This window comes from Xylaria bambusicola, assembly GCF_022495145.1.
Source record: "Xylaria bambusicola strain CBS 139988 unplaced genomic scaffold F5B22scaffold_27, whole genome shotgun sequence".
Lineage (NCBI taxonomy): Eukaryota > Fungi > Ascomycota > Sordariomycetes > Xylariales > Xylariaceae > Xylaria > Xylaria bambusicola.
Window position 1 is genome coordinate 270,877 of NW_025953580.1, and position 25,499 is coordinate 296,375.

Here is a 25,499-nt window from a genome sequence, read left to right on the forward strand (position 1 = left end):
TCGTTTGGTTTATTGTTCTTCTTTCAAGACATGCCAATCCAAAGATTCACCTCGAGCACCTCATACCTACCAAACATTCTGCAATTCTAAGGAAATGAGCATCATTCATGAAGGAATTTTTCCAAATTAAAAGCGATGTCTTACCTATCTGATAGTAGGTAATAACGCCGTTATTGCGACAGCAATGTCGACTTATCAGTAGATGTATATAGTCACCTGCCTCTTTGATCGAGGTCTGTCGTCCTAGCAGGGTACTAGGAAAATGACGGCAAGCAGGCCCCCTGGTCATTAGTCACCATGTCACCTCGCTTCTACTTATGATAATCGAAGCAGTCATAGAAGCTATCTTACTCGTTCCCAGCATCGTGGCACGGCAGCCTGCTGCAGGCCTTACCATCCGACATACCTAGTGCATGCTACCTAACTCGTCCACAGTCACATCACATCATAGGTAGCTGATTCCCCGTCTCGTTCGAACAGTAGTAGCCTATGAGACCAGGCAGACACAGATGGACAGTGTAGGTAGGCTGTCCTAAGTATGCAAGTAATCATCAGCATGGGCAATGTTTCCCCCACACCGCGCAAGAGCTCCAAGTGTAGATGAACTTACGGAGTCCTGCCTATCTGGGAGCTTCCAGCGCTGATCGTAGCTTGCCGAAAGAGCTTTAAAAGGCGTCATCGTTCCCGACGCCGCAGCTTGCTGTTCCTTTTTCTTCTGGTAGGCTTTCCGCGACGTCTTATTGCTCACTTGCCAGTCAATTGAAGACGCCTGTTGAAGATGAAGTCACAATTGCTGGCCGCAGCCGTTCTAGCTGCCTTGCCAAAAGCTCTGGCCATCACGCCGGAACTCATGCTTGCGGCTAATCGGTACGGCGCTGCGCAACCGAACCCGTCAGGTGTTAGTGACAGCCCATCTACTCATACATCCGTAGAGATTGTTGTAAAACTAATCAGGTATATAGGATTTCGCACTTTTCACGGTGTCCAATTATACATTCGAGACCAAGGAACGCGTCTCCTGGTGGAATAAGTTGGATCTGAAGACGGGAAAGATTTCCACGTGGTATGACGGATCCGACATTTCGGAAGTCGTCTTCGTTGGACCCAAAGATTCAAGCATTCTTTATATCAATGGGACCAATGCGGAGGAGGACGGCGGTATTAGCCTGTACTCGGCTGATGCTAACAACCTCAAGAGCGCCAAGCTCATCGCTTCACTGCCCGCTCCGTACTCCGGCCTCAAGGCTGCCCAGACGAAATCAGGCGATATCAACTTCCTCGTATATACAAAGGCGTATCCCAACGGCACAGCATACAACGAAAACTTCGCAGAGACGCCTGCCAGCACGGCTAGGTTGTACAACTCGATATACGTTCGACACTGGGATACTTGGCTAACGGCGGAGAAGAACGCCGTCTTTGGTGGTGTGCTGAAGCGTAGAAAGGGTTCCTACGTGCTTTCTGGCGAACTTACCAACTACGTCACGGGTATATGCAATGTCACTTGTGCTGAATCACCTTACGACCAGAGTGACCAGAGCGACTATGATATTGCGCCTGATGGTAGTGGCGTCGTCTTTCTAACTAAAGATACGACTCTACCTCTTGCAAACTACACTGCCGACGTCATCTACTACGTGCCCTTCCATGGCTCTGCTAAAGAGGCTGTGCCGATCCAGGCTCGTGGCAGCACCAAATACCCAGAAGCTCAGGGAGCAACCACCACTCCTCGTTTCTCGCCCGATGGAAAGAGGATCGCGTATCTCCAGATGTATGGTATTTCATACGAGTCAGATCGCAGCAGTCTCTACGTTGCCAATGTAAACACGAAGAATTTTAATGTCAAACGTCTCGCGGGTAACTGGGACCGTGCTCCTGACTCGCTTGCCTGGGCTCCAGATTCCAAAACCATACATGTTGGGGCCCCTGATCTTGGACGCGAACGTATCTTCCCCATCCCCCTAACCGCTGGTGAGGATTATAAGCCTACGAACATTACAAACGAGGGTGTGCCAGCCGGTTTTTACACCTTGCCTAATGGCAACCTTCTTGTTTCTGACTCCAAGATCTGGACTAGTCGCGATATCTACACTGTCTCCCCCAAGGGCAAGGTTGTGAAGACGTACTTCCAAGCCAACAAAGTCGACCCAGGCCTCAAGGGTCTTGGACCTGAGGACGTTTCCGAGTTCTACTTCTCGACCAACACTACGGAGATCGATCTGCAAGCGTGGATCATCTACCCTGAAGGATTTTCAAAGGAAAAGAAATACCCACTGGCATTCATTTCGCATGGAGGGCCCCAAGGTGCACATTTCAACTCTTGGAGTACGCGGTGGAACTTCAAAACTTGGGCCGATCAAGGCTATGTGGTTATCGCCCCAAACCCAACGGCCAGTTCCGGCTGGGGCCAGAACCTTACGGACTCTGTCCAGGGACGATGGGGCTCGTACCCTTACTGGGACCTGGTCCACGCGTGGAAGTACGTCAACAGCACGCTCAAATACGTCGATACTTCTCGGGGTATTGAAGCTGGTGCTTCCTTTGGAGGCTATATGACAAACTGGTAAGTAAAGCTCATAAATCACATGATTTCCAAATGAAGTCAAGACAAAGTCTCGGGTATCTAATGATATGATGACTAACGCGCACACAATAGGATGCAAGGGCACGAGATGGGTCGCTGGTTCAAGGCGCTCGTGACGCACGACGGCAGCACCTCGACGCTCAACCAGTATGGAAGTGAAGAGCTCTGGTTCATGAACCACGACTTCAGTGGCCCATTCAACGAGACGGGTTTCGAGAAGGGCTCGCCGTACTATGAGTGGAACCCGCTCCTTTACGTCAACGAGTGGGCAACGCCTCACTTCGTCGTGCACAACGAGCTCGACTACCGTCTCCCCGTGAGCGAGGGGATACTGCTCTTCAATCTTCTCCAGACCAAGGGAGTGCCATCACGTCTACTCTCATTCCCAGATGAAAACCACTGGGTTCTGAAACAGGAGAACAGCTTGGTCTGGCACACAGAGATCTTCAAGTGGATCAACTACTACAGTGGTATCAGCAAGGCTTCCTCGCCGTATTAGAAGGCGCGAGGAGGCGCTTGGATGTCCGTTGTAGATTTTGCAACACGTAGCTCTGCTAGACAGTTTTTTTCTATCTTTGTGTAGAAATAATAATATATGAATGATCAGATATGAACAATCTCATGTCTTATATTGGAAGTGAAATGGCATGATGATAATTTATAACGGTACGCTGGTCGAAAGCAACGTTAGACGTGGACATGGTAAGAGACGAATGAGCACATCAACATGCTCCAACTTCTGTGTACGCTACTTCGTCTTAGGCAAAGCGTTGTAAGTAGGTAGTGACTGATCTGCCATTATGAATGCCAAGCTGCGACATCACGCAATACATTACTTGTTTCAACACGAAATACAGGAAAGCACCTATCCGCGAGCGAACTACCTAGCGAAGATCAGCAAAACAGACCCATAAGCTGGATAGAGAGATCTTCATCCATCTCTGTCCATCCCCTTGGGGCTAAATCCACTTCGTTTGGGTCCTGTCGCCGCCAAGACATGCGACAATGCGGCCGGGAAAAGAGTTATTAGTTAGGATTGGAGATCGTCTGTTATCTGTTTTCCTTTCAGTCCTTGTAAGTATGATTTTCCCACACTTCGCAGAGTATTGTGCCTATCCTTGTCATTTTAGTAAAGTATGGCACGGTACCTGCGTTGCGCAACCCTGTCCCTGTCTTGTGCTCCGTTACTACAGTACCAGTACCCGTTAGACAAAGGTGGCACAGAAGTAGACTACCTACACGTACATATCTATTCGCTTTACAGTACATAGTAATATTGCAGATCACTCATGAATAAAAGCGATCGCATGAGCGAGTGTAAGCCTCTCACCGCGCCGCAACGTTTCGCGAGCGTCTCTTCCGGTTTTACACTACCTAGTTTACGATGCAACTACACACAGCATAAGTCTACTAGCAGTTGGCGATCTAGGCACCAAATACCGGCATTGGTCAAAACCGGTTACTTGGTCGTCCGCATATTACAACCATACCTAGATTAGTGTATAGTAGTGTGTGTACTTATGTCTCAACACAACCGGCCGGCCGCTATGTACATTAATTAACTACGCCAGAAATTCGCTACGACGAGTGAATGCACCTACACTTTCTTATTCTACATGGTATATATAGGACTTGAGAATCAACTCATTGGATGAATAAGCGAGATATAGGGGTGGTACTCCAATAATAATCGCTAATAAAGCAGAAAGTCACAAAACATTCGAGGAGTCTAGGGTTTAATGTGGACACTGACTCGACTGATTGATCCTCTTAGTCTAACACCTCCAAAAGTGGTATTTGATGCCAATTACTCCTATATGTAAAATGTATGACCTGGGCAGTACTGGGCCATCTGGCCCAAGACCCAAGGAAAGCAGAAGCACTGCCACAGTCCAGTCTGGACCCTGTTGCCAATCTGTACCAAGTCAAGCCATGCTAAAGAATGACGTGGGCCCAGCGCGAAATCAATCGTGAAACAAGAGACGACGAACAACACAAGTAATTATGGAGACTCTCCCCTCTTGATAAATGTAGATAGGCAATAACATACGCATCTGATACATCTGATACGTACACTATACTATGACGATTGACATGGTGCGACCTCGACTGTTGATTACCTTTTGCCGATCTCGACTTCTCGATGTCCCCCGACTGGCAATTCTTTATATAACTGGATCTGAAAAAAACGGAGGCTCGCATGATCTGCAACATCCAGGGGACACGGCAGACAGGAAGTTTTGCCCTACAGTGCCATATCATCTTCCTTACAACACTTACGTACGCTACACGTATGCTCTCAACCTGGCCGATCCAGACAATTCGGTATGGGCATGTGTAAATTCATGTATGTACTGTAGGTCCTTGAAATGATACAACTAAGTAACCCAAAAGGGGGCACCGACCGTCTTCTCAGAAAACAGTGTAGTGTAGCCCATCCCGCGATGCCTGAATACTGGGTAGAGTCCAACCTCCTAATCCACCTACACTACGTTCACTCACTGTTTTCATATTTCTTTACTCTCTTTATTTTTCCGTGTGGATTCTTGTATTTCCACATTAGTAGTCGCTAGGATAACGACCCTAGGTAAACGGGCGAACTATACTTACTTACATCTCGTGCGACACCATCGCGATCTCGCATCTCGTTCGACCTTGGTGAGACCCGGATCCTGTACACCTTGACTCGAACCGGGACGACTTTCGGTGTGCCCCTTTCAGAATCCAGTTACACCGATGAAGGGGTAGACAGCGAACCGGGTTATCAAAACCAGCGTAATCTTCCCTTGCTTGGGAGAAAGAGCCCATCACGGGGGGGGGACACATGAACCCCGTTCAAAGTCATTCGGCGTGCAGTCCTTCCAAAAAATGTTGCTCATAGAAGAAGAGAAGCGGCGGGCCTTGCTGACCGAGGACCAGGAGAACGACGGCATCTGGGGAGGAGGGGAATATGGCGTAGGCAAGATCCGATGGGCGACCTACACGAACCTCGTGCTGAGACGCACGGCCGTCTTCCTCCTCCCGAGCTTCACACATAATCGATTCTCGCCGGCGCGGGACCGCCGCAACGAGACCCATAGTAACGGCAGTGGTGCGAAGACGCTCAGCCCGACGGCCTATCTCGACGGGATGCGAGGGTTGGCCGCTTTCTTCGTCTTCTTCTGCCACTATTTCTACACGGTCTTCTTCATCGCCGAGGGATACGGCTGGCTGCCCCGGCCGCCCCCTGACTCCGACGAGCCGCCACCGACTGTGTCCACGTACACCTCGTTCTGGCGGCTGCCCTTCGTGCGGCTGATTTACAGCGGGCCCTCATGTGTCTGCGTGTTCTTCGTGATATCCGGGTACGCGCTCTCGCTACGACCCCTGCAGCTCGCGCGCAAGCGAAACTCGGAGGCCTTCGCACGGACGACCTCCTCGCTCGTCTTCCGCCGCTTCTTCAGGCTGTATCTGCCACCCATCGTCTCCACGTTGGGTGTGGCGCTCTTGCTTCGCTGGGGCGCGTACGAGTCAACAAGAGAGTTTATCCAGGACCGCACGTTCACCCGGAACGTCATCGAGTACCACCCCAAGCAGCTCGACTCGCTACCTGCACAGCTGCGGCATTGGGGTCACGAAATGTGGGCCTTCATCCATATCTGGAGCTGGGAGAACCACGCTGGCTCTACGCAGTACGACGTGCACCTGTGGACGATCCCGTTAGAGTTCCGGTGCTCGATGGTGCTTTTCCTGGTGCTCATTGGCACGGCGCGACTGCGGGACAACGTCAGGCTGGTGGTAGTGGGCTTGCTCTCGTGGTTCGTCCTGCGGAACGATAGATGGGAGATGCTGCTTTTCTTCGCGGGTATGATCATCGCGGACCTAGACTTGAGACGCAATGCTCACGAGGGGCGTAACCCGGGGGCGTCGCAGCCTACGCTTCAACTACCGCTGGAAGAGAAGACGAGTCCGGCTCCGTCACCAGCTTATCACAGGTCTGGTATGGATTCGTTCTGGACACTCGTTTCCATTTTAGCCCTATATCTCCTATCCTGTCCCGATGCCGGCCCGTGGGACGTGCCGGGCTGGAGGTTCCTCGGCACGTTCATCCCGACCTGGTTCAGCGAGAAATACCGTTTCTGGCAAGTTATAGGCGCGTGTCTGTTCGTGTTCTGCGCGGCGCGGTCGCGTGGCTGGCAGCGCTTCTTCGAACAGCCCCCGGTTCAATATCTGGGCCATCTTAGCTATGCCATTTATCTGATGCATGGACCAGTGACGCACATTCTAGGATATCCTGTCCAGCGCTGGGCCTGGGGGATCACCGGAACCGAGGGGTCCGGATACAAGGCTGGTTTCGCTCTCGCTTCTATCATCAATATTCCTCTCGTAGTCTGGGCTGCTGATATCTTTTGGCGTGCGGTAGACATCCCTTCGGTGCGGTTTGCTAAGTGGCTAGAATCCAAGCTAAGTGTGTAATACTCGCGTCCGAGCGTTTGGTATGTAGATTTATTAGGTGAACAACAAAGCATAGAATCTGTTGGATACGGAATTAGGAATTGTCGCAGGCGAAGCGACATTGGCGTTATGTAACTGCGAATTGATTAAGGCAGGTGATTCCAGCATGATTAAGTCCGCCCAATAGTCACAACAGTGATGCCCATTTTATCTGAATGTTAAAACTTCGCATCTATGTTCTCCAGGGATATTCCCCGAAGAACCTAAGCCGCCATGGCTTCACCAATCTCGGAGCCGAGGGAGCATAGACTGGATATTACCCACTCTGTTGCCTTGACCTAGCTCCCGCAGAGTGTTTAGCTGTCTACGAGTTGGGCTTCAATCGTCTCGCCCCTTTAGCATGTTCGGCTATGTGCCTGTTTCGCACAATGGTCTGTGATAAGCATAACTTATGAGCAAGCACCTATCGCAGAAGCAGCAGTCGAGAAACTGACCGAGAGGTCCGTAGCGTGTCATTGCCACCATAGATCAAAATGCATATTATACAGCTTCTAGGCCGCGCATCGGTTGATTTTAAGATATGCTCATCTAAAAGCTATTGATGTGAGTGTCGGCATAACTGTTAACCAAGATAAATCAATTTCCTAGTCTCATGAATGCTTTCAAATCCAGTTCTCGTATTCCAAAACGCTGACTCGACGTTGGTTTCATGGGTACCTTAGTCCAGATGCCTCGAATACAATTGTTTGGTATAATATATATACATTTATTACGTCGAGGACTACTTATGGTAGATGCGCTCTGATGAATCTTGTACGTGCCGAGCAATTCCGGGACTCTTCTGCCCGCAAATCTCGATAACAAGCCAAACATGCAGATAGGCAAATCTGATAATTCAGATATACGCTATCGTATAACTTAGAAATGGTATCTTATAACAGAACTCTTGAGTTGTGTACCCATCCGCTGTATTCGTTTGGCCAACCCTAAAACGCCTTTCTCGAATCCATTCGCCTATAATAGGGATAGGACACCAGTCCCAAGCATAAAATTGGCCGTCTTAATTTTTGTGAAAGCCCTGAAAGTCCAGAATGCAATGCAATTTCGTAATTCGTATGATAATTTCTTAGCCATCATTCGTTGCTCACCTGATTCATGACCATAACCCGGCGTCTTCATCACAAACCGTGTTTAATGACCGTATACTAAGCGGACGAGATATCGATTTTCTTAGGCTCGGGCTGCTCTGCATTTGCACTGCCCGGTCCTTCATCTAGTGACCGCTTGTGACCAGCAATCTGGTCCACAACCCCGGCGCTTGGTGGTGCAGGGCTAGATATGTTATGAACGGGTGCCGGCGCCCTGAAAGTCGCTGGCTCATGATGCTCTGTTGTAGTGACCTTGGCGGGGGCACTTTTCTCACTTTCTGCTATACCATTTGGACTCTCCTTAGCACTGATTGGGATTTGAGCACCTGAATGTCCACCTGGACGAGTACCAATAACAGGATCAACACCAGCAGCTGTGGGGATGCTTGTGTTAGTGGTTGTATTGACGTTCTGAGCTTGTATAGGCTTGAGACCAGTGTTACCACCATGTGCATTCCCAGTATTGCTGTTAGTAGCAACAGCGACAGACTGGTTCGCGACATCGATCGCAGTTATAGGGGGATTACTAGTCTTAGTGCCATCTGTTGCATTTTTGGTAATTTGACCAGTGGCAGTTGTCGGCGTGCCGGCACCCAGGCTGCTACTAGAACCAGTCTTGATAGCATTAACATTGCCAGCACTTGAAGCAATGCTGGTATTGTTACTCGTAATACTCGTCGACATATTGCCAGCAGCGTTGCTATTCACTGCAGAGCTTGTCATATTGTTTGGAATGCTGCTCGTCTGGACTTTTGCCACATTCGGTGGTGTGCTGCTTGCCTGATTGCTGGCTATACTAGTCGAAGATATACTTGTCGGATGACTCACTGAATTGCCTGCTATATTATTTATCGCGCTGCTCGTCACCTGGTTTGCTAGGTTGTTCGCCATGCTACTTCTCACCCCGCTCGAAGCACCACTTGCTGACGTAATTGATGGCGTGGCTTTGATAACAGACGAGCTGTTAGCTGTGTTGACGCCAGAGCTGTTTATGGTGTTGCTAGAAGAAACGGTATGGCTAGTACTGTGACTATTCGTGTTGTTACCACCATTGGTGTGGTGGCTCTTGTGAAACGCATCGTCCGCAAACCTTTTGTGGCCAGTAATCTGGTCAAGAACACCGGCACTGGGGGGAGCAGGACTCGACACGTTGGGCCGTGGAGCGGTAGGGACAATGGTAGATCCCATGGTTGGTGCAGTTCCCGAATCTTTTTGCAAAGTTGTTGGGCGAGTCATTGGAGCCGTTGACGGGCGCGTAAGGGAGACCGGAGAGGGCCGTTGGAGAGGCATACCTGGCCGTGTCATTGAAGAGGCATTTAAACTTGAAGGTCCTGACAGCGGCGGTTGGGTGTTCGAAGCATAAGGGGCTCTTGACATGCTATTGTTGGGAGGCACATGTGGTGTAGTAGATGTGGTAGGGGCCTGAGCCGGAGCGGGGGAAGTGGACGGTTCTGCGCGGGGGATGGATTGTGCTGGTTGTGGCACAACTGCTCGGCTGTTATTTGCCGGAGATGGTGAAGCTTTCTGCAGTGTAAGGTTATGCGCACTGCGTGCTTCGGCAATGATTTGCGTGACAGACTTAACCATCAGTTTGTCCGCCTCCTCCCAGCCAGGAATCTTAGCAGCCGGCAATCCCCGAGCACGGTTGATGGCTGAGTCTACAATAATCTCAGCCTTGTCAGTCTTCTTCTTAAGCGCCGTAACCATGCTATCCCGAAAGTTCCTTAGTCGTCGTTGTATCTCAGCCTCGGCGGTGTTGGGTGGTGCAGGGCTTGGCGTAGAACTTGGCTGCGCAGGCGCGCTCGGGGCTGGAGAAGCTGACGCGGTGTAAGGGTGCTTGGCCTTCATATCTCTGATCATTCCTAGCATCGCATTGACAAGAGTCGTTTCAACTGAATCGAAACCTGGGACTCTGTTATGCACTGGTAGCCCCCGGACTCGGTTGGCAGCCGCTTCAACGATAAGTTTGGCATGCGGTGTCTGTTTGGAAATCACATTCAGCATGTTGGCATTGAACTGCACTATTGCCTTTTCAATCTCCGGTGACAGCTGCTCACTTGGCCCAGCATTAGCAACACTAGGTTTTGGCTGTTGCTGCTGTGTAGAAGCCATAGGCCGTGGAGTTGATGACGCGGGAGTAGTTTGGGCGCTTGACTGAACTGTTTCGACTTTGGCGGGTGGATTAGGAGGCGGCGGTGGGCGTGCGTAAGGAGAGCTGTATGTACTTTGTTGGGGCACGTTTGACGGTCTTGGTTGAGTTAGACTTCCGTAGCCAGGAGGTAATTGAGCTGGTGCCGGCACATGAGCCGTATATACTGGCTGGGCAACGGGCTGCGATGGAGTTGTGTGAAGCTGTGTGCTTTGTCCTGTCGAGGTATATGCGGGTTGAGAGGGCTTTTGCTCAGTGTGATAATTTGGAAGCCCATGTGCATATGAAAGGTTGCTAGCATTAGCGTAGGGGCTGCCATGATAGTACGGTGGGTGTGATAAGTGCGAATGAAGATGTGCGGATCCGAGGTGACGATCTGGTGAGCTGGCTTTGCGCTTTTTGCCAGCATCTAGTTCTACTCCTGGTACTCGAGACCAGAGGCCAGTCTCTTCATCCTTCTTGAAAGCTTCGTTACCAATCAGGTTATGTCGAACACTGCTCTCCCACCCTTTCGTCTCGGACCTAAAATAGAACCAGGGATATCTTGCCGTAATTCTCTTATATATTTGCTTGAGGGTTAAACCATCCGGGGGACCATTCGTAAGAGCTTCGTCAATTAAGACGCCATAATTCTTGGTTGGTTTCTGCAGTTGTTCCGCAGTGTAATCCTCAATTCGAAGTTCCAGAGGTGGCGATTTGGGTCGGACTTTCTTGTCTTTCTTCTCCTTGATGCGTTTCTCAACATCAGATCCCTCCTCGCCATCTTCTCTTTTCTTCTTGTTATACTTGCGCTTCTCAGCCCGTTCACCATCCTCAGGGAGGGGATTCTTCCGGGGACGGCCAACGGGGCGTTTGATTTTTTCTTCCTGTGGATCTTGGGGCAAAGTCTTTTTCGAGGTTTCTTGCATCTGTTTCTTCAATAGTCTGCGCTCCCTCTTTGACATGATTCCATCCTTCGGAGGTCGCCCTGGTCCTCGGCGTTTGGGAATATCGGGCATCGCGAAATCAGGCGGAAGATCGCCTAGCATATCGAACTCAGGTTTGATGGTTTCATCTAGATGTTCATCTCTAGCAATAGGTTGAGCACCCGCAGCCTCTGGTTCTGGTACCGGTTCTGAATTTGCCGCCAGTGTTAATAATGACGCTGTGATTGGGGTTGGCGCAGGCTCTAGTTCCTCATCACCATGCTCAGACTCAATGATGGGAGTGGGAACATTCTCTACGTCGGACAATTCTTCGCTAGTATCCCTGAAGTTTTCATGATCGGAATGCTCGAAGTCGAGACTCATTTCTTTGCCACCCACCGACATCCGCTTGCTTGATGCAGCATCTTCATCCTCTCCACCGGACATTCCAAGCTGAACACCGTTGATGATGAATAAAAACTCGACATCTTTGATCTGTAGTCGGTCGCCACTTCTCAACGTTGCAGGCTGATTTAATCCGTAAAGAACGTCTTCGCAGAAAAAGCCGTTTTTGTGTAACGCGATTCCTTCAAAGACACCCCTCTTCTTATTGAACTGAATTTTGAGATGTTGTCTAGAAATACCACGCGTTTTACTGGCAATATCTGGTCCTGGCGAATGTATACCGATAAATGGGATATGCTCTGGAGACGGCTGCAAAGTACCCAAATCCACCGCAGCGGCTCCCGTAGTATGCGACACGTACTGTCGATTAGATTGAACGTGGTTACCAGAAGCATCATCTTCACCAGCAGCAGATTGAGCGGCGGAACTAGGACGACGTTTTTTCACAGGCTTCACATCCTCTCCGTCTGAGTGTTCTGGCCCAAGCATACCACCCTCTTCGCTAACATAGGATTTACTAAACTTGCCTCTGTCATGCATGATGGGCGTAGGCGGAGGCAGCCCGTTCCTCTCATTTTCCTCGCATTTGCGTCTGTAAGCTGCTTCCCTCCTCTCGTTGGCTCTTGCCTGTTCCATTGCTTGCTTGTCGCGACCGATAATAACAGCGTATGTTGTCATTTGAAAAGTACTATCAGCAAATTCTATCTTAGCAAAAGATTCCAACTGTTGGCTTCCATTTGTAGATGCGGGTTCTGCACTCCCCGTAAGTGCATCGCTTTCTTGAGTCAAAGAATGCAACGAGACTGCAGAGGGCGCTATGACAGAAGGGCCATGGTCTTGAAAAAGAGTGGCCTGGGCCGCAAGATTCATGATGTAAGCACTCGGGTCTATGCTCCCCTGAGACAGACGCATACCAGAAAGTATGCTATGCGAATAGTCGGCACCATGTGGATCGGGGTCAGTTGTCGCGATTGCCTGGACCTGAGCTTGTCGGCGGTAGCTCATGTGGTCTGGCATGAAGGGTTCGTCCAGCTGCATCTCCTCTGGCGCAGACGACATTCGTTGACTCGCAATTAGTGGGGGGCCAAAGGCTCCTTGGCCACTGCGGAATATCGAGGCGTCTCGGATCATGGAGAGAGGTGGTTGGTGGTCCGCAGTACTTTGAGCTACTGCAGCGTCATCATCGGGAAGGTCATCCACGTTGATATGAGTAGCTGCCGGAGTCGACAAAGGTGAAACGGTAGGGGGAGAAGGTATAGGAGGAGGGTCAATGTCCATCTCGTCGATAGGTTGATCGTAGTCGGGCGGCGGTTGACTGGGAATATGTGCAGGAGAGCATCGATGCTCAGCACTGGCCGTATCGAAAGTTGTGTCTGAAGGTTTTATGGGTGTATGCGCACCCAATGTTAATGTTAATTTTGCATCCGGCGCGCTAGAGGCCGGAGCATTATGACCAGGGGGGTCGTCACCTTCGTCTTTACGCGAAGGCGGCCGTGAACTCGTAGAGACGGCTGTAGCGGGCGGTGGAGATTGTATGGTGGTTGCGGTGGTTGTGGTCGTCGTCGCGGGCGCGGCCGTCGTCGTAGTGGTGGTGGTGGTGGTGGAGGAGCTGGCGACGTCGGCGGCGGCAGCGGTGGTGTTGGCGATGGTAGCCGTTGCCGTGGCGGTAGCCGTGGCAGCTGCACGGCCTTCATCGGCCGGGGCAGCATTGGACGAAGTCATCGCTGGTCGGAGGGAGACAGCTCGTTCGTCGTGGTAGCGTTGGGGCTGTTGTCGCTGGCAGGGAGGAGAGCAGGTGTAGGTGCAGACAAGACATGGCCGGGTGGCAGGGGACTTTCAATGCGCGCGATGCGATTAGATAGCAGAGGCAGGCAGAGGCCGGCAATTGGCACGTCGGTCGGCGGCGGAGCGAGGATAGAATTGTCACCGCCTGCCCGCGCTGCTTTGATCACTGCTTCGATCGGCCCATGATAAGAAAAATTCCAGCAGGTGGGAACAGCCGCCGCAGCCATCTTTTCACCTCGCGCTAGTCATATAAGGTTAGGCTCTCTAACTTAGTCCCGCTAGGTTTTAGCGCTAGAGCTACTCCCCTCTTTTGGCGCGCCTCTTTGGGGTTTTTAGATGCCCGTAGACAACTCTGATTGGCCGCTATAGCCTCAAGTTTGCTCAAGCTTTCCCGCCTGTGACTTTTCCAGACCCCCCATGTCCATACTGATAACTACTTCTATGCAATGAGGAAGAGGCAACAGAGTTTTGAATGAAGCTTGAAACATAGATAGATAGCAGGATTACTTATAGATGCGCCTTGTTTTCTATTGTGTCCAAACGTGGGGAAAACTGGCCACGAACAGTAACTATCTATGTAGGTACATACCTAGTTAGCCAACTCCAACTAGCTACGACTGACTACCTACACTGGAGGAGGGCGGAGAGGAGACCAATACCTAGCTCTAGGTACATGTACATAGTGCTACCAGGTAGGTAGGTACATAGCTTTGCAGCCTCCAATCGCCAGCGCTGTATTCTGTAAGTTGATTTGCAGCATGAGCGCAGTCAAGCATAACACTTCGCCTTAGCGCGTCAAGCCGACAGCCCAGGCCTAGCCAATGTTTCGTGTCAACAAATATATATATCTACCTAGGTAGAACTTGGCCAAAGATGAATAAACTACCGCTTGCTATTCGCCGGCGTATTAGCCGTCGACTTCCGGGGTCTTTCTAGATGTTGTAAATAGAACCATCTCTTTATTCCGGCTAGGAGTATCAGATGAATGTTATCTCCTACTGGAAGAGATTGGGGTTTAAAGCCTAGGTATTTAAATACACCTCATTCCAGGTTAAAGTATGATCACTGTTGTTCTAAAACGCCTCCCGAACCTAAGGTAAATACTAGCCATGACCCTGTATGATACCCCCATCCTTACACGAGTTACATATATACACTCATTGTATGTATATCTTACGTCGTTGATCTCTTTAGCAGAAACCCTAGTACGTGCCTAGGGCTGTAGCAATGGTGTTCTCTCAGACGAGCCATATCTATGCGCATGCAATTTAGCCTCCGCCCAGTCGGTGAACTGGTAGGCGTAATGGCACAACGTTCCAGCGATGAATCCAACGGCATCATTCTTGAAAGCCAGAATACCGGCTGTAGTAATAAGCATTACATTCCATCGCCGTGCGCGCTCCTCGTCACTAACGGTACGATGGCGCTTTCCAACCCTTCCGCTACCATCTTCCTCTAACGATGCCTCCCACAAATCGGAAGCACCATGATTTAGACTCTGTCCTACTCTGGCAAGCTCTAGGCCAGAAGCAAGAACCATAATTCCTAGCAAACTTCGTGGGAACGTTTGCAACAGGTCGAGTAGTGATTCCCCAAAAACAACACCGAGAACAACCTTGAAGGCGCCCAGGAGAATCACACTGGCTCCGCTACGTGCGCCGAAACGGTATTGCGCTGCGAGGCCCCCTGACCCGTGACATACAGGCATAGCGCCGAACCAGCAGCCGGACAAGTTCATCGCTGCCACGCTGATGCCGACGGCCGTTACACTCGGGGACGGTAGATTAGGAAGCAAGTCCGAAGCAAGAGCACTGACAGCAATAACAGAGTTCAGGGTCGTCAAAGGGAGTTGCGCGATGCCCATGCCAATGGCATCAGAACTCCAGTTCGGCAGAATAAAATATGGATTCCAGATGTGTACTCGTGGCATGTTCATCTCTCGACTCACAGCGACGCGGACTAAGGCAATGGCAAGGCCGATCACGAACATGATCAGTGCAAAGGGGAAACGAGTGCGCCGTTGAGTCAGTATTAGGAATAGGAAGGCAGCTAACGCCCAGACATGATTATCGAGGGGTTGTTGCCAGACAGGATTCAGCTTCTGCAGAAGAGATGAACCTGCGGAAATCACGAGCGATAGCCCGGCTCCAAACTGAATGCCCTTGATTACGGGAATGGGGATAACTCTGGTGACAAGACGGATGAGACCAGTTATACTGAGCAGTAGCACGAGCCCAGCCGTCACACTCCCAGCAGCCATAGTCTCGCGTTGAGACGTGTGCGAGGCGATCGCTGCTGCTGCAATAGCCTAAGACCGGTGTTAGTCCAAGATCCGCATGCATCAACTCGCCGCTCCTTTTTCCGGGCGGCTTACAACTGCGCGCCGCGTCGCGCAGTAAATAATTGGATGGCGTAAAATACCTTCATGGGCTGCACAGGTAAAGGGATCCCAAACCTGCCATATCAAAACATGTTAACTCAGTTCCTTATTACATACTTTCTAGAATTACGCAGGTAACAGTGATCATGTTTCAGAGTCAAAAGTTCACGTACTGCGGCAACCGTTAGCGGTGGAAGACAATAGGTAGGTCATTCTACCAAGTCCAGGTCTCAGAACCGGCACGGTAGGTTTTCATACGTACCACGACTCCGGTCACGACGTTAAAGAAGCCCGATAAAACGAGCGTCGTCGAGAGAGAAATGGACCCGTTTACGGCCAGGGTGATCATGAGTGGTAGGAGGGTGCCGAGATCGCCGAGCGCGCCGGAGACCTCAGCCAGCGGCGAGCTGCGAATCGTGGCGACATTGTTGCGGTGGAAGCGTTTGATGTTTGAGAAGAAGGCCATGGCATGTTTCCCGTGTTCCGAATAGAGTGAGCACAGAAATCACGGCGAGGTGGCGGTGGTGAGGCGGTCATTTGCTCCATGGATGGTGTTTAGAGGGCGAGGAACTGAGCGTGTGCTCCAGGCAACTTCACCAGGCACCTTCAGCGGGGCTCGTGCCACCTATTTCATCTCACCCACCCATCTTTCATATTATATTATATTGGTGACTTTCGGAAGCAGTTTTGTCACGCGCACCTGCCGTACAACATGACCTGTTCAGCATCCTACATATGTATGTATGTATATATGTAGGCACGTACAACACGCATGTACATATAGACAACTAGGTAAGTTAGATTGACGACTTGGCTATCTAAATCTGCGTCATATCTCATTGTAGCCACGTTAAGAGCACGGGAGACGACCTATCTCTACCTCAAAGTATGCCATCCATTGATGGCTATGTGCATTACATAACGCTAAACAAATGAAAATAAAAACATGTTTCCTAACAGTAGTTATGTCCATTATAAACATGCAAATAATCGTACATCAACCCATAGATGGAACTTTGACATATGACTCGAGGGTGTGGTTGTAGGAATTTTGAATTGACAGACCTTTCCCCTAACCTTGGATAAAAATCTGAAGGAACAGGTGACCTCATCGACAGAGGATGCTCCCGCAGTCCCGCCAAAGACTACTTCAGACCAGAGACGAGACGACGACGTGCATCAGGCAAGTTTCCTGGGACTTTCCCCAAACGTCCAAGGGCCCCATCCCAATCGAGCACAATCGCATTCACATGGATACGCTACCTGTAGGTTGTGGTAGTAGGTCGGGAGCCAAGAAGGTAGGTGTACTCAATGGTTCAATGGTTCAATGGTTCAATGGTTCAATGGTTCAATAGTTCAATAGTTCAATGGTGGTTAAGAGGGAGTGTACAGTAGGTACGCGACCCCCTCCACGGTCCCATCCCCATCCCCATCCACATCACCAATCCCCCATCCTGTCAAAAAAGAGAGCTCTCCGGCCGAGCAAGCTCCAAGCTCGCTCCAAGCTCCAACAGGAAAACATAAACAATCACAGCTCACTCACTCACTCGCTCACTCGCACACACACCACCCCCAACCAAACCAACCAAACCAACCAAACCAACCCACCCCCGGCATTTCCCATCATCCACAATCATCCACCACCTTTTCGCAACACACACACACACACACACGCATACACATACACACTGACACGCGCGCGCCACCGCCCGTCATCCGTTCTGAATAGATACATTCCTATCTCATCGTCGCATTGCCTACACCCCCCCCCTCCCCCCCCCAGTCTGTTACAGAACACCACTTACTATTCTCTCAACATTGACATCATCCTGATCGCAAACGTTGCGCGACCAGCGTGATACCTCGAACAGCATTTGCCTCCAAACCTTGCTACAATTCATTTCAGCGAGCTTCCCCCGGACCCCTCCAGATAAACATGTCTGGCGCGAACAGTTGGCTGCAGAGACAGCGCAAGACCGACCTCGCCGAATTGGCGCAGTACACCGGTCTGAAGAAGTACGTCTTAGAACCCCTCGCACACTAGCAATTCATGTTCCAATTCGTCGTTTTCACGCCCAATCTATGCTCGTCGCGCGTTATTTTGTTTTGTTCTGCTTTCGCTCCCATCTATATGTATGTGCATGCAATGCGCGTGCCACGGCGTTGCAATTTTGATGTGCTGTTGAGGTCTCCGAGAGTTCGGTCGCCCTGAAACCCCACGCGTCATTGCATCATCTCCGTCTAAGACACGATGCGTCCACATGGCTAACCATTCCTCCCTCTGAAACAGCTACGATGCATTGAAGAAGGCCGAGCTAGAGCTTGCTCTCGACGAGTTCCTCGCGGAGAACACCGCCACTTTCCAGTCGGATCCCAAATTGGTCAACTACTACGCGAGCCGTGCTCGCACCATCGGCTCACCCATCAAGAAAGATGTAGATGGCGCAGCCGAGAAGCTCAAGGTCGCTAAGCGTCGCGTGACTAAGGTTGCCGAAGAAATCATCCCGCCGGCTGAGTAGGTCTTGTTGTCTTCGCGGCGCCCTCAGTGCCTGTCCTTGCGCGCGTTGCAGACAATGCTAACCATGTCTCCGTAGGACTTCTGAAGAAGAACCTAGCAGTACTTCGACAGCCATTGCGCACACGCCTGCTCGCGCATTGTCGCTGGCGAGCCGCATCCCTCTTCCTGCGACGCCTGCTGATGTCGCCAATGCCGTCGATCGCTCTACGGTGGCTCTGAGGAGCCACGTCGCGACTGTTTACAAGGAATCGGGCATAACAGAGGTCACGCACGCGACGCGCGAGGCCCTCTCAACCGTGAATGCTGTGCTTTTCGCCATCTCTGCCTTCGAGGCCTACTTCTTGCGCCCGGAGATTCTAGCGGATCGATATGCATTCACAATTCCTGCCATCTCATTCCTTGGGACCAGTGACTACCCAGTATTCGTCCCTGACATGTTTTTGCTGCTCACTGCATCCTTTTGGTCACCCGCGTTGCTCTGGTCTTTCACGAGCTTCATTCTCCCCAGCATTGCGGGGTACTTTGTAAACATGACCACCGGGGCGCATCAAGGGCGCGTTACGCGTCGCAGTGCTCCAGTGCCCGATGCCGTTGTCGATCCCCTGACCTTCAGTGTCGTCAAGGCCCTCATCTCTTTCGTGATATACGGCCAAGGAGTCACATTTGGTGGCTGGGTCAGCGAGGTTTCTATTGCACGTATCAACTCTGCAATTTATGGTGGCTATCAAGGTGTCCTAGCCGGCGCCGCCATCAGTGGACTATTCAGTATCTATGACGCGGTGCTGAAAAAGTAGAAGCAAGGGTGTTTCGCACAGCTCCCCACAAGCTTGAAATAAGAAAAACTATTATTACAAAGAAGCTTGCACATCGCGCTGATGTTGATGTCCGCTTTCAACGGTGGCCAAAGTCCACTCCATCTACCATGAGCAGGCTCCGTGCTGGTTCATGAATTATGATGGCCTTGCAACCCGCTACTGGATCTCACCGGTCTTGTTTATCGATACACTGTTCTGAAGACGGCGTTCACGGCGTTATTCTGGCGTTTTGGTGGCTTTCTCGCTCTTCTCACTTCGCCTGATACCTGCCCTCTGGCACCCCATCTTCTTTCCCACCCTTTCATACATTATGTCGTGCTTTAGTTTCCCGTCAATCCTCTTTCGTGGGCGGATGAGGGTCATGACGGTTTGAGAGTTTGCTTCAATTTTATATATGCTATCAGCAGAGTTTCGGAGGGCTGTTTACATACTTCTTGTTCAAAGAGCTCTTGCTGGGTTGACCTTGTCTATAGTAACTCAGTTTAAAGGAAGTTATCCTGGCGGTTACGATTGGGAAAAACGAATGGGTTATGCTTCACTTATGCTTTCTATCTGGGGGTGGAGAGAGGAAGGGGTCGGTCGATGGGTACTTTGTTCAACAAGGACGATGTTGGGCGTGTGGCTGGGTGAATGGAATGGTTCGGTTGGGTTTGGCAAGCGGGTGACTGGTCGGTTTGTTTAGTCGAATAGGTTTGATAACGAAGCTGCAATATACTGTTTGCAATTTCCCTTTTTCATCATGATATATGAGCGAAGAGACCCTCTCCCAGTCAAGCAAAGGTGCTTATTACCCGTGCTTATACTTACACAAGGTCATCTTACGCAGCCAGCCTCTCGGAACCTCGAATATTCTCACATCTACGAAAAAACATATTCTGACAGAGCATGTCTTTGGCGCAACACCCTTTGAGGTCATAAGGCTCAAGTTATCTGTTGGGCCGAAGTCAGTAGATACATTGCTGATGTGGCTATATCGAAAGTGAGTAGACAACGCGACTACTAATTTAGCGGAGACAATTTTAATCCAAACTTCAAGGCACAGTCTAGATATTTACGGACAACAACGAATAAGACCAGAAAAACAACAATTTGCTTCGCGAAACTTTTATTCCTATTCTTCTCCTAATCTTCGTTTCTATCTGCTGCATGCATGCTTTGGCTGCTTTCATTCTCTCTGTACAATAGTATTTCAAGTAAGTGATTAGACAATTACGATCCACACATGGCTGTCCGTCCTTGCCTATACCGTTTTGGCAATTAAGTGTCCCGTCCTCCTCAATCGTGCCGAGAATTGGCTGTATACCTAACCTAGGCCAATTGCTCGAGTACCCCATTTGCGATTAGGATATAATGTTTTTTTGGCCGCGCTTTGCAAAACCAACCAAGCCCACCATCCCGTGGCAGGATGCAAAAAAATACAAAGCAGAAGAGTCCCGTACACCAGACCAGTTAAAACCCAAATGTGAAATGGGAAAAACCAAAACGCGAAACAAATGACAAAAGCCGAACGCCTTCGGATGAATGCAGCCTTATGTGCTAGGCCTGCGGTATCTGATTCGGAAATGATAGGGACCATGTCGATGATGATGATGATGATGGGGTGGTGTTGTGTTGCGTGTGAACCTGAAGTTCGTCTACCTTTATCCCGATTCTATAACCGTTGCCAATTCGAACCTCCTATATGAATTCATGCCTTCTATACGTTTTGTGGTGCACAGAAGTCCTAGGTATGCTTAATCCTCTCTCTCAGCCGGGTCTTCCCACTTAATCGGGTGCACAAGCATGCTTCGAAGACATAATCGTCCAGTACTGGCGGGGTCCTGCTCTTGCTCTCGCCCGCCGCGCATGGTGCCCTCACCTGCTCGGCCACCATTATCGCCTCGCCCGTCCATCTGGGCGTAGCCGAGCCAGCGCCTCCACAGCAAACCCGCAAACTCGCTGTTGTAATACCAACTTGTGCCTTTGTGGTTATGTTCATTGTTGAGATCAAATGGAGAGCCACGCCCACCAGAATTATGGCCTTCACCACCATTGAAAGCCACATCAATCTCCGCCAAAGGCCAATCCCGGTCTAGAAACATGGGGTGGGGGGCAAAAACAGCCTTCAAACCATGGTGGAAAGCCATGGTAGGCGGGAACATCTCGCTGAACATGCTATGATGCAGGCGCCATGTTTCTTCGTGCATGACCGAGAGGAGACGTCGGGAAAGACGAGAGGCTGTGACGATGGAACACCTTCGTGGAGGTTTGGGTAGTGCAGTCTCATAGCCGGTAACGTCAGAGGCGAACACCCAGCCGGATTCCTCAACGTCAAAGAGGGGATTCAAGGTAATGAGATCAGCCTCCTCTCCGACACCGCATTGAGACATATCTGACCCGCTTGCGCAGCTAGCTGGCATGAAATTTGGGCCCTGGTTGAGAGCAATCTTCCCCGTGTAGGTAACAGGCCCCAGTAATGGCTTCTTGTTCGACGCCTGGATTTCGGTGTTGACAAGCTGCGAGAAATTTTCCCATGTGCCGTGTAGTCCAGGGATGTAGTATTTGGCTGACCGCTCCCATGCACCGACTCTAGTCTGGTTGGCACCCCATTTACCCAGACGATCGAACAGCTCATAGTAGGAGCCGGTCCACCGCATATCCATTTCCCAATTCCAAAAATGCTCATACTCTGGATGGATTACTGCAAAATGCTGTAGCGGCATGTGAGCGGACCGATAGACGCCATGGATATCTCCATTGGATGGGTTTTCGTAGGTGTCACCAAAGTCGCCGGGATAAAATAGCTTCATCTGCGCTTCTGACCATAAAGTACATAGCCCATGGAATTCTGTTGGGACGTTGGTCTCGATGATTTCTCGAGCTGTTTCTATATCGGCCCAAATGGGAGCGTCATTATCGCGGACGTGTAAGAGAAAATGTACGTCATACTCGCCGCCTGACTTGAGGTTCAGCTCCGAGATCATGGCGCGAAAGTTCAAAATTGCGTGGGCAGTCCATTGGAAACCAACGTATGTTCGCACAACGATAGCCGTGCGGTTCAACTTTTTGCGCCCTGTCAACGCCAGCTCTGCATCTCGTGTCTCGTTGCCAGTGAAGAAGCGATCGCGGTTGGATTCAAAACATTGGGCCTGTGCTTGGGCCCAGTTCACATCGTTCCAGTTGATTTGACCTGATGTCTCCCAAACGGCTTCACTCCCCTCATTCTCTGTGTCTAGATATTCGCTAACTCCTCCGCGGTCCAAGCTATACCCTAAACCGTAAGGGCCATAACGACCAAACCTGTCAAAGCAAACATCGCTCTGCAATCCAAGTGCTTCATGGGACCCTATAGCTGGTTTAGGTTGCCCCTGAACGAGACCAGGGTAAGCGTAGAGATCGGGAGCTGGTACTTCCTTGTTCGCGTCGACATAGCAGGGGTTGACAGGAACATATGTCTTTCGCCATGCGTCAGAGTCGTAGTCCGGGTGGGGTCGGAATACGGTCGGTTTGGGGACCTCGATATGATGGGGCGTTGAAGCTGGCTCTGAGGGATTTGGTATTAATGGTTTGGGATATTCGGGGGTATACTCCGAAGGCTGCACTAGCGCCCTCAATCCTCTATAATAACCATCGAGGCTGTTGCATATAGTTAAATTTTCATCTTCCCTCTCAGATTCGGATATACTACTTACTGCTTATACTTGAGCCACTTAGGCCAGTCTGCATTTTCCTCTTCCTCCCTGGTATCGTCCTCCTCGTTTTCGAGGTTGATAGGAGGCTCCTCATTGACAATACCGTCAGGAATATCCTCAGAGGAGTTCTCAAGGACGTTCTGAACTATATCCTCAGATTTATCCTCCGGCATGCTCTCCGAAATAGGTTTGTGGGCGCTGTCAATAGGGCTGTTAATGATGGTCTCAGCATTATCGTTGGGTATGTCGTTGATTTCTTTGTCTGGAGCATCGTTTGGGGTGTTTTTATCGACATCCGCCGTCTCAACATTGACCATCTCGACTTCAACTTCCTCAAGTTGGACGTCATATATCGTTTCCTGGACTGGAAAATCTATGACCGTGCTATCTTGGCTCTGTAGCACGACGGTTTCAGCGGTAACGATGGGTTCTTTTACAAGGACCTTGCTCCCGTGAACGATATCCAAGACATTGCGTGATTGTGTTGTCCAGCGCGGTTTGAAAATAAGTGATGTTAGGAGTACCACAATCAAGACAATCCATATAACTACCCGGCGGTAGAGGCAGTGACCTAGCAATGCTCTTAACTGAAATGGTGTCCTTGGCTTCGTATCGGTATGCATCGGCAAAGAGACGTCGCCTCTGCGGCCCATCGTACTCGAGAAGGAGCCAGATTTCCGCATATAGTCAGAAAACTTGTCCATAATGGCGGTCGCGTACCGAGAAGTGAATTTGCGCGTTGCTGAGGCAAAGGATTTGGCCGCACAAGAGCCTCAACGCACCAGAAACATGGGAAATTAATGATAATACTAATAAGGAAAAAATTCCCGTCAATGCTAGAGCTCGGAGAAGGTTGGTCGGATCGTAATAGACTGTTTCAGCTATAACAGCCTTTCACTGCCAGCCGAGTCACGCGTCGACTATACTCGACGGGAAATAGATTGTGACACAAAACAAAATCGGGTAAATCACAGAAATCCCGAAGGCGATGACGTGTGACAAAAAAAAATATGGCTCGATATGATGACCGAAGACTCGGACGGACTGGTTAGTAGGTTGGACGCAAACGCACGCAGAGTACGAAGCAAACTTTGGGCTGTTTCGGCCCAGGACCTGGAAATCACCGTATCGAGATGTAATTATCTGCAGAGGCTAGAACAATGAACGTAGCGTTGGCTGTGGTATGGTCTTGCAGCGTTTGTCGCTTTACTAATGAGGATCAGAAGAGGCTCCTGGCCAACAAAGCAGCGAATAATTATTTCTTGGGCGGCCTCGAAGGGAACGAAAGTATTGAAAAGTATCGGGAAAATGAGAAGAAAGTCAAAGAAGGTAGTCCTCGTATATGATGCCAGGATTGGCTGGAGAAGAATAAGAGACAAGATAGAAGGTCGGAAGCACTCGAAGAGAGATAATGAGCATACCTATGTAGTAGGTGACAAGGCTGCAAGTGGAATGGAGGGAGAGATAGTTGGATTGGAGTGACTTCACCAATCCGCGCTGGTGGGCCGTAGATCGTCGGTACCCAGGTAGGGAGGCGGGTACAGCGTGTTTCCGTTTTCTGAAATAGGTAGCCGTTGCTCACGTTTTACAGTCGACAGTGATTGGCAGGTACTGGGCTGTGATTGTGAGCCGATGTTGGATGTTGGTGTTGCGGGTTCAGATTGGCAGTTCCAGGTTCGTCAGATGAAAGATGGGACGACGAGCGCTCTGCTAATTGAACTGTGCCGGTGCACCTGGACAGAATGCTGTGGTACAATGGATGGTAGAACTTCAAAGAGAGGATAAGAGTACGTAGGCTATGCTATGTCTTCCAAATCCACCGTACGGTACCTATGCGATAATCTATCACTCCTTTGCGCTCCTCAAGCCGAAAGGCGACGACGAGACTGAAGAACGAACTGAACTGAACAGTACGGGATGGGACAGATAGAAAAAATAGGAGCAAGCGGCTGCTGCCGATCTCTAATAGAAAATAAGTTTGGATTGTCGCTCCTCAAACACACATTCCCACCTTTCACCGTACCGCCACTTATCTACTTGGGAAGAGATCCAAGCGATCGTCGTTTGTGCGCTTATGTGCGATGGACCATGGACGCGCAATGCCATCCTGGAACCCCCATTGTGTTGGAACTCTGTCGGCACATCGGGGATCTTCCATCCCATCTCTCAGAAGATGTAAATGGCCACCCACCCCCTTCAAGCCCGCCCTACCTACCTACATACCTACCTACATAGGTAGTTATCTGTCTAAATAGGTACTTGCAGAATTGTGTTGTGCTATGCAGCCTACCGTGCCTACTATGCTATCTTCAATGTCTCCTGTGCCCGTCTAGGTACTGTACTGTCGTGTCCCTGTCATGCACTTTGGCGCGACGCAGACACAGCTGCATGACGATCGCCTGATTGCTCCGGTATGCTGGGATTTGGTGCAAGTGTACGCGTTCCGGCCGGTACTCACACACCTACTTACTGTAGGCAGACTGTGGGTAAAGGGATGTACCTCTCTCTGCTCTCTGAATGGCATGGCAGGAAATGAAGATTGAGTGTTCAGAATGTTAGATTCGGTGTGTGCCGGACTCGAAGATGTATAGCAAGTATCCCTGCCTTCTAGAGCTATCAAAAGTACCCAAAGGGGACGGTCTAGTGGCAATGCTCTGATAGTATTGGACAGGATGCGGCATGCCCAGACTCAGTACTTGACTGTA

The 25,499-nt window shown here is 50.3% G+C and overlaps 8 protein-coding genes across 8 annotated transcripts; 4 read left to right on the top strand and 4 right to left on the bottom strand.

Annotated features, from left to right (window-relative positions):
- Nucleotides 1-778: 778 nt before the first annotated feature.
- F5B22DRAFT_637081 (dipeptidyl-peptidase V) lies at nucleotides 779-3,083 on the top strand (the record flags this gene model as incomplete). Its single annotated transcript, XM_047977382.1, has 3 exons — nucleotides 779-898; nucleotides 963-2,563; nucleotides 2,657-3,083. 3 exons carry the CDS (start codon nucleotides 779-781, stop codon nucleotides 3,081-3,083), a joined length of 2,148 nt encoding a protein of 715 aa, XP_047829838.1.
- A 2,009-nt stretch (nucleotides 3,084-5,092) lies between these two features.
- F5B22DRAFT_231439 (acyltransferase family-domain-containing protein) lies at nucleotides 5,093-7,183 on the top strand. Its single transcript, XM_047969864.1, has one exon. The coding sequence runs from the start codon at nucleotides 5,453-5,455 to the stop codon at nucleotides 7,037-7,039; it is 1,587 nt and encodes a 528-aa protein (XP_047829839.1). The 5' UTR covers nucleotides 5,093-5,452; the 3' UTR covers nucleotides 7,040-7,183.
- Nucleotides 7,184-8,223: 1,040 nt separating this feature from the next.
- F5B22DRAFT_637083 (uncharacterized protein) lies at nucleotides 8,224-12,903 on the bottom strand (the record flags this gene model as incomplete). The annotated part of the gene is made up of 4 exons (XM_047977383.1): nucleotides 8,224-8,394; nucleotides 8,995-9,033; nucleotides 9,070-11,383; nucleotides 11,459-12,903. The coding sequence occupies 4 exons, from the start codon at nucleotides 12,901-12,903 to the stop codon at nucleotides 8,224-8,226; spliced, it is 3,969 nt and encodes a 1,322-aa protein (XP_047829840.1).
- Nucleotides 12,904-14,623: 1,720 nt separating this feature from the next.
- On the bottom strand, nucleotides 14,624-16,256 carry F5B22DRAFT_647577 (uncharacterized protein; the record flags this gene model as incomplete). Its single annotated transcript, XM_047978891.1, has 3 exons — nucleotides 14,624-15,718; nucleotides 15,785-15,865; nucleotides 16,053-16,256. The coding sequence occupies 3 exons, from the start codon at nucleotides 16,254-16,256 to the stop codon at nucleotides 14,624-14,626; spliced, it is 1,380 nt and encodes a 459-aa protein (XP_047829841.1).
- A 1,470-nt stretch (nucleotides 16,257-17,726) lies between these two features.
- On the top strand, nucleotides 17,727-19,102 carry F5B22DRAFT_647578 (uncharacterized protein; the record flags this gene model as incomplete). The annotated part of the gene is made up of 3 exons (XM_047978892.1): nucleotides 17,727-17,806; nucleotides 18,081-18,305; nucleotides 18,385-19,102. 3 exons carry the CDS (start codon nucleotides 17,727-17,729, stop codon nucleotides 19,100-19,102), a joined length of 1,023 nt encoding a protein of 340 aa, XP_047829842.1.
- Nucleotides 19,103-19,309: 207 nt separating this feature from the next.
- On the top strand, nucleotides 19,310-19,857 carry F5B22DRAFT_231457 (uncharacterized protein). The gene has a single exon (XM_047969865.1). The coding sequence runs from the start codon at nucleotides 19,518-19,520 to the stop codon at nucleotides 19,803-19,805; it is 288 nt and encodes a 95-aa protein (XP_047829843.1). The 5' UTR covers nucleotides 19,310-19,517; the 3' UTR covers nucleotides 19,806-19,857.
- Nucleotides 19,858-20,336: 479 nt separating this feature from the next.
- F5B22DRAFT_610835 (uncharacterized protein) lies at nucleotides 20,337-20,949 on the bottom strand (the record flags this gene model as incomplete). Its single annotated transcript, XM_047975239.1, has 1 exon — nucleotides 20,337-20,949. A coding segment is annotated over exon 1 (268 nt), but the record flags the coding sequence as incomplete, so codon positions are not given.
- F5B22DRAFT_656748 (uncharacterized protein) lies at nucleotides 20,337-23,548 on the bottom strand. The gene is made up of 2 exons (XM_047979989.1): nucleotides 22,795-23,548; nucleotides 20,337-22,738 (listed from the first exon to the last, which is right to left on the bottom strand). Exons 1-2 carry the CDS (start codon nucleotides 23,496-23,498, stop codon nucleotides 20,857-20,859), a joined length of 2,586 nt encoding a protein of 861 aa, XP_047829844.1. The 5' UTR covers nucleotides 23,499-23,548; the 3' UTR covers nucleotides 20,337-20,856.
- Nucleotides 23,549-25,499: the final 1,951 nt, after the last annotated feature.

Coding starts and splice junctions, on each gene's coding strand:
- F5B22DRAFT_231439 (XM_047969864.1), top strand. CDS start 5,453: ATGTTGCTCATAGAAGAAGAGAAGCGGCGGGCCTTGCTGACCGAGGAC.
- F5B22DRAFT_231457 (XM_047969865.1), top strand. CDS start 19,518: ATGCTATCAGCAGAGTTTCGGAGGGCTGTTTACATACTTCTTGTTCAA.
- F5B22DRAFT_656748 (XM_047979989.1), bottom strand. CDS start 23,498: ATGGACAAGTTTTCTGACTATATGCGGAAATCTGGCTCCTTCTCGAGT. Junction 22,739..22,794: donor AAGTGGCTCAAGTATAAGCA/GTAAGTAGTATA, acceptor TATATGCAACAG/CCTCGATGGTTATTATAGAG.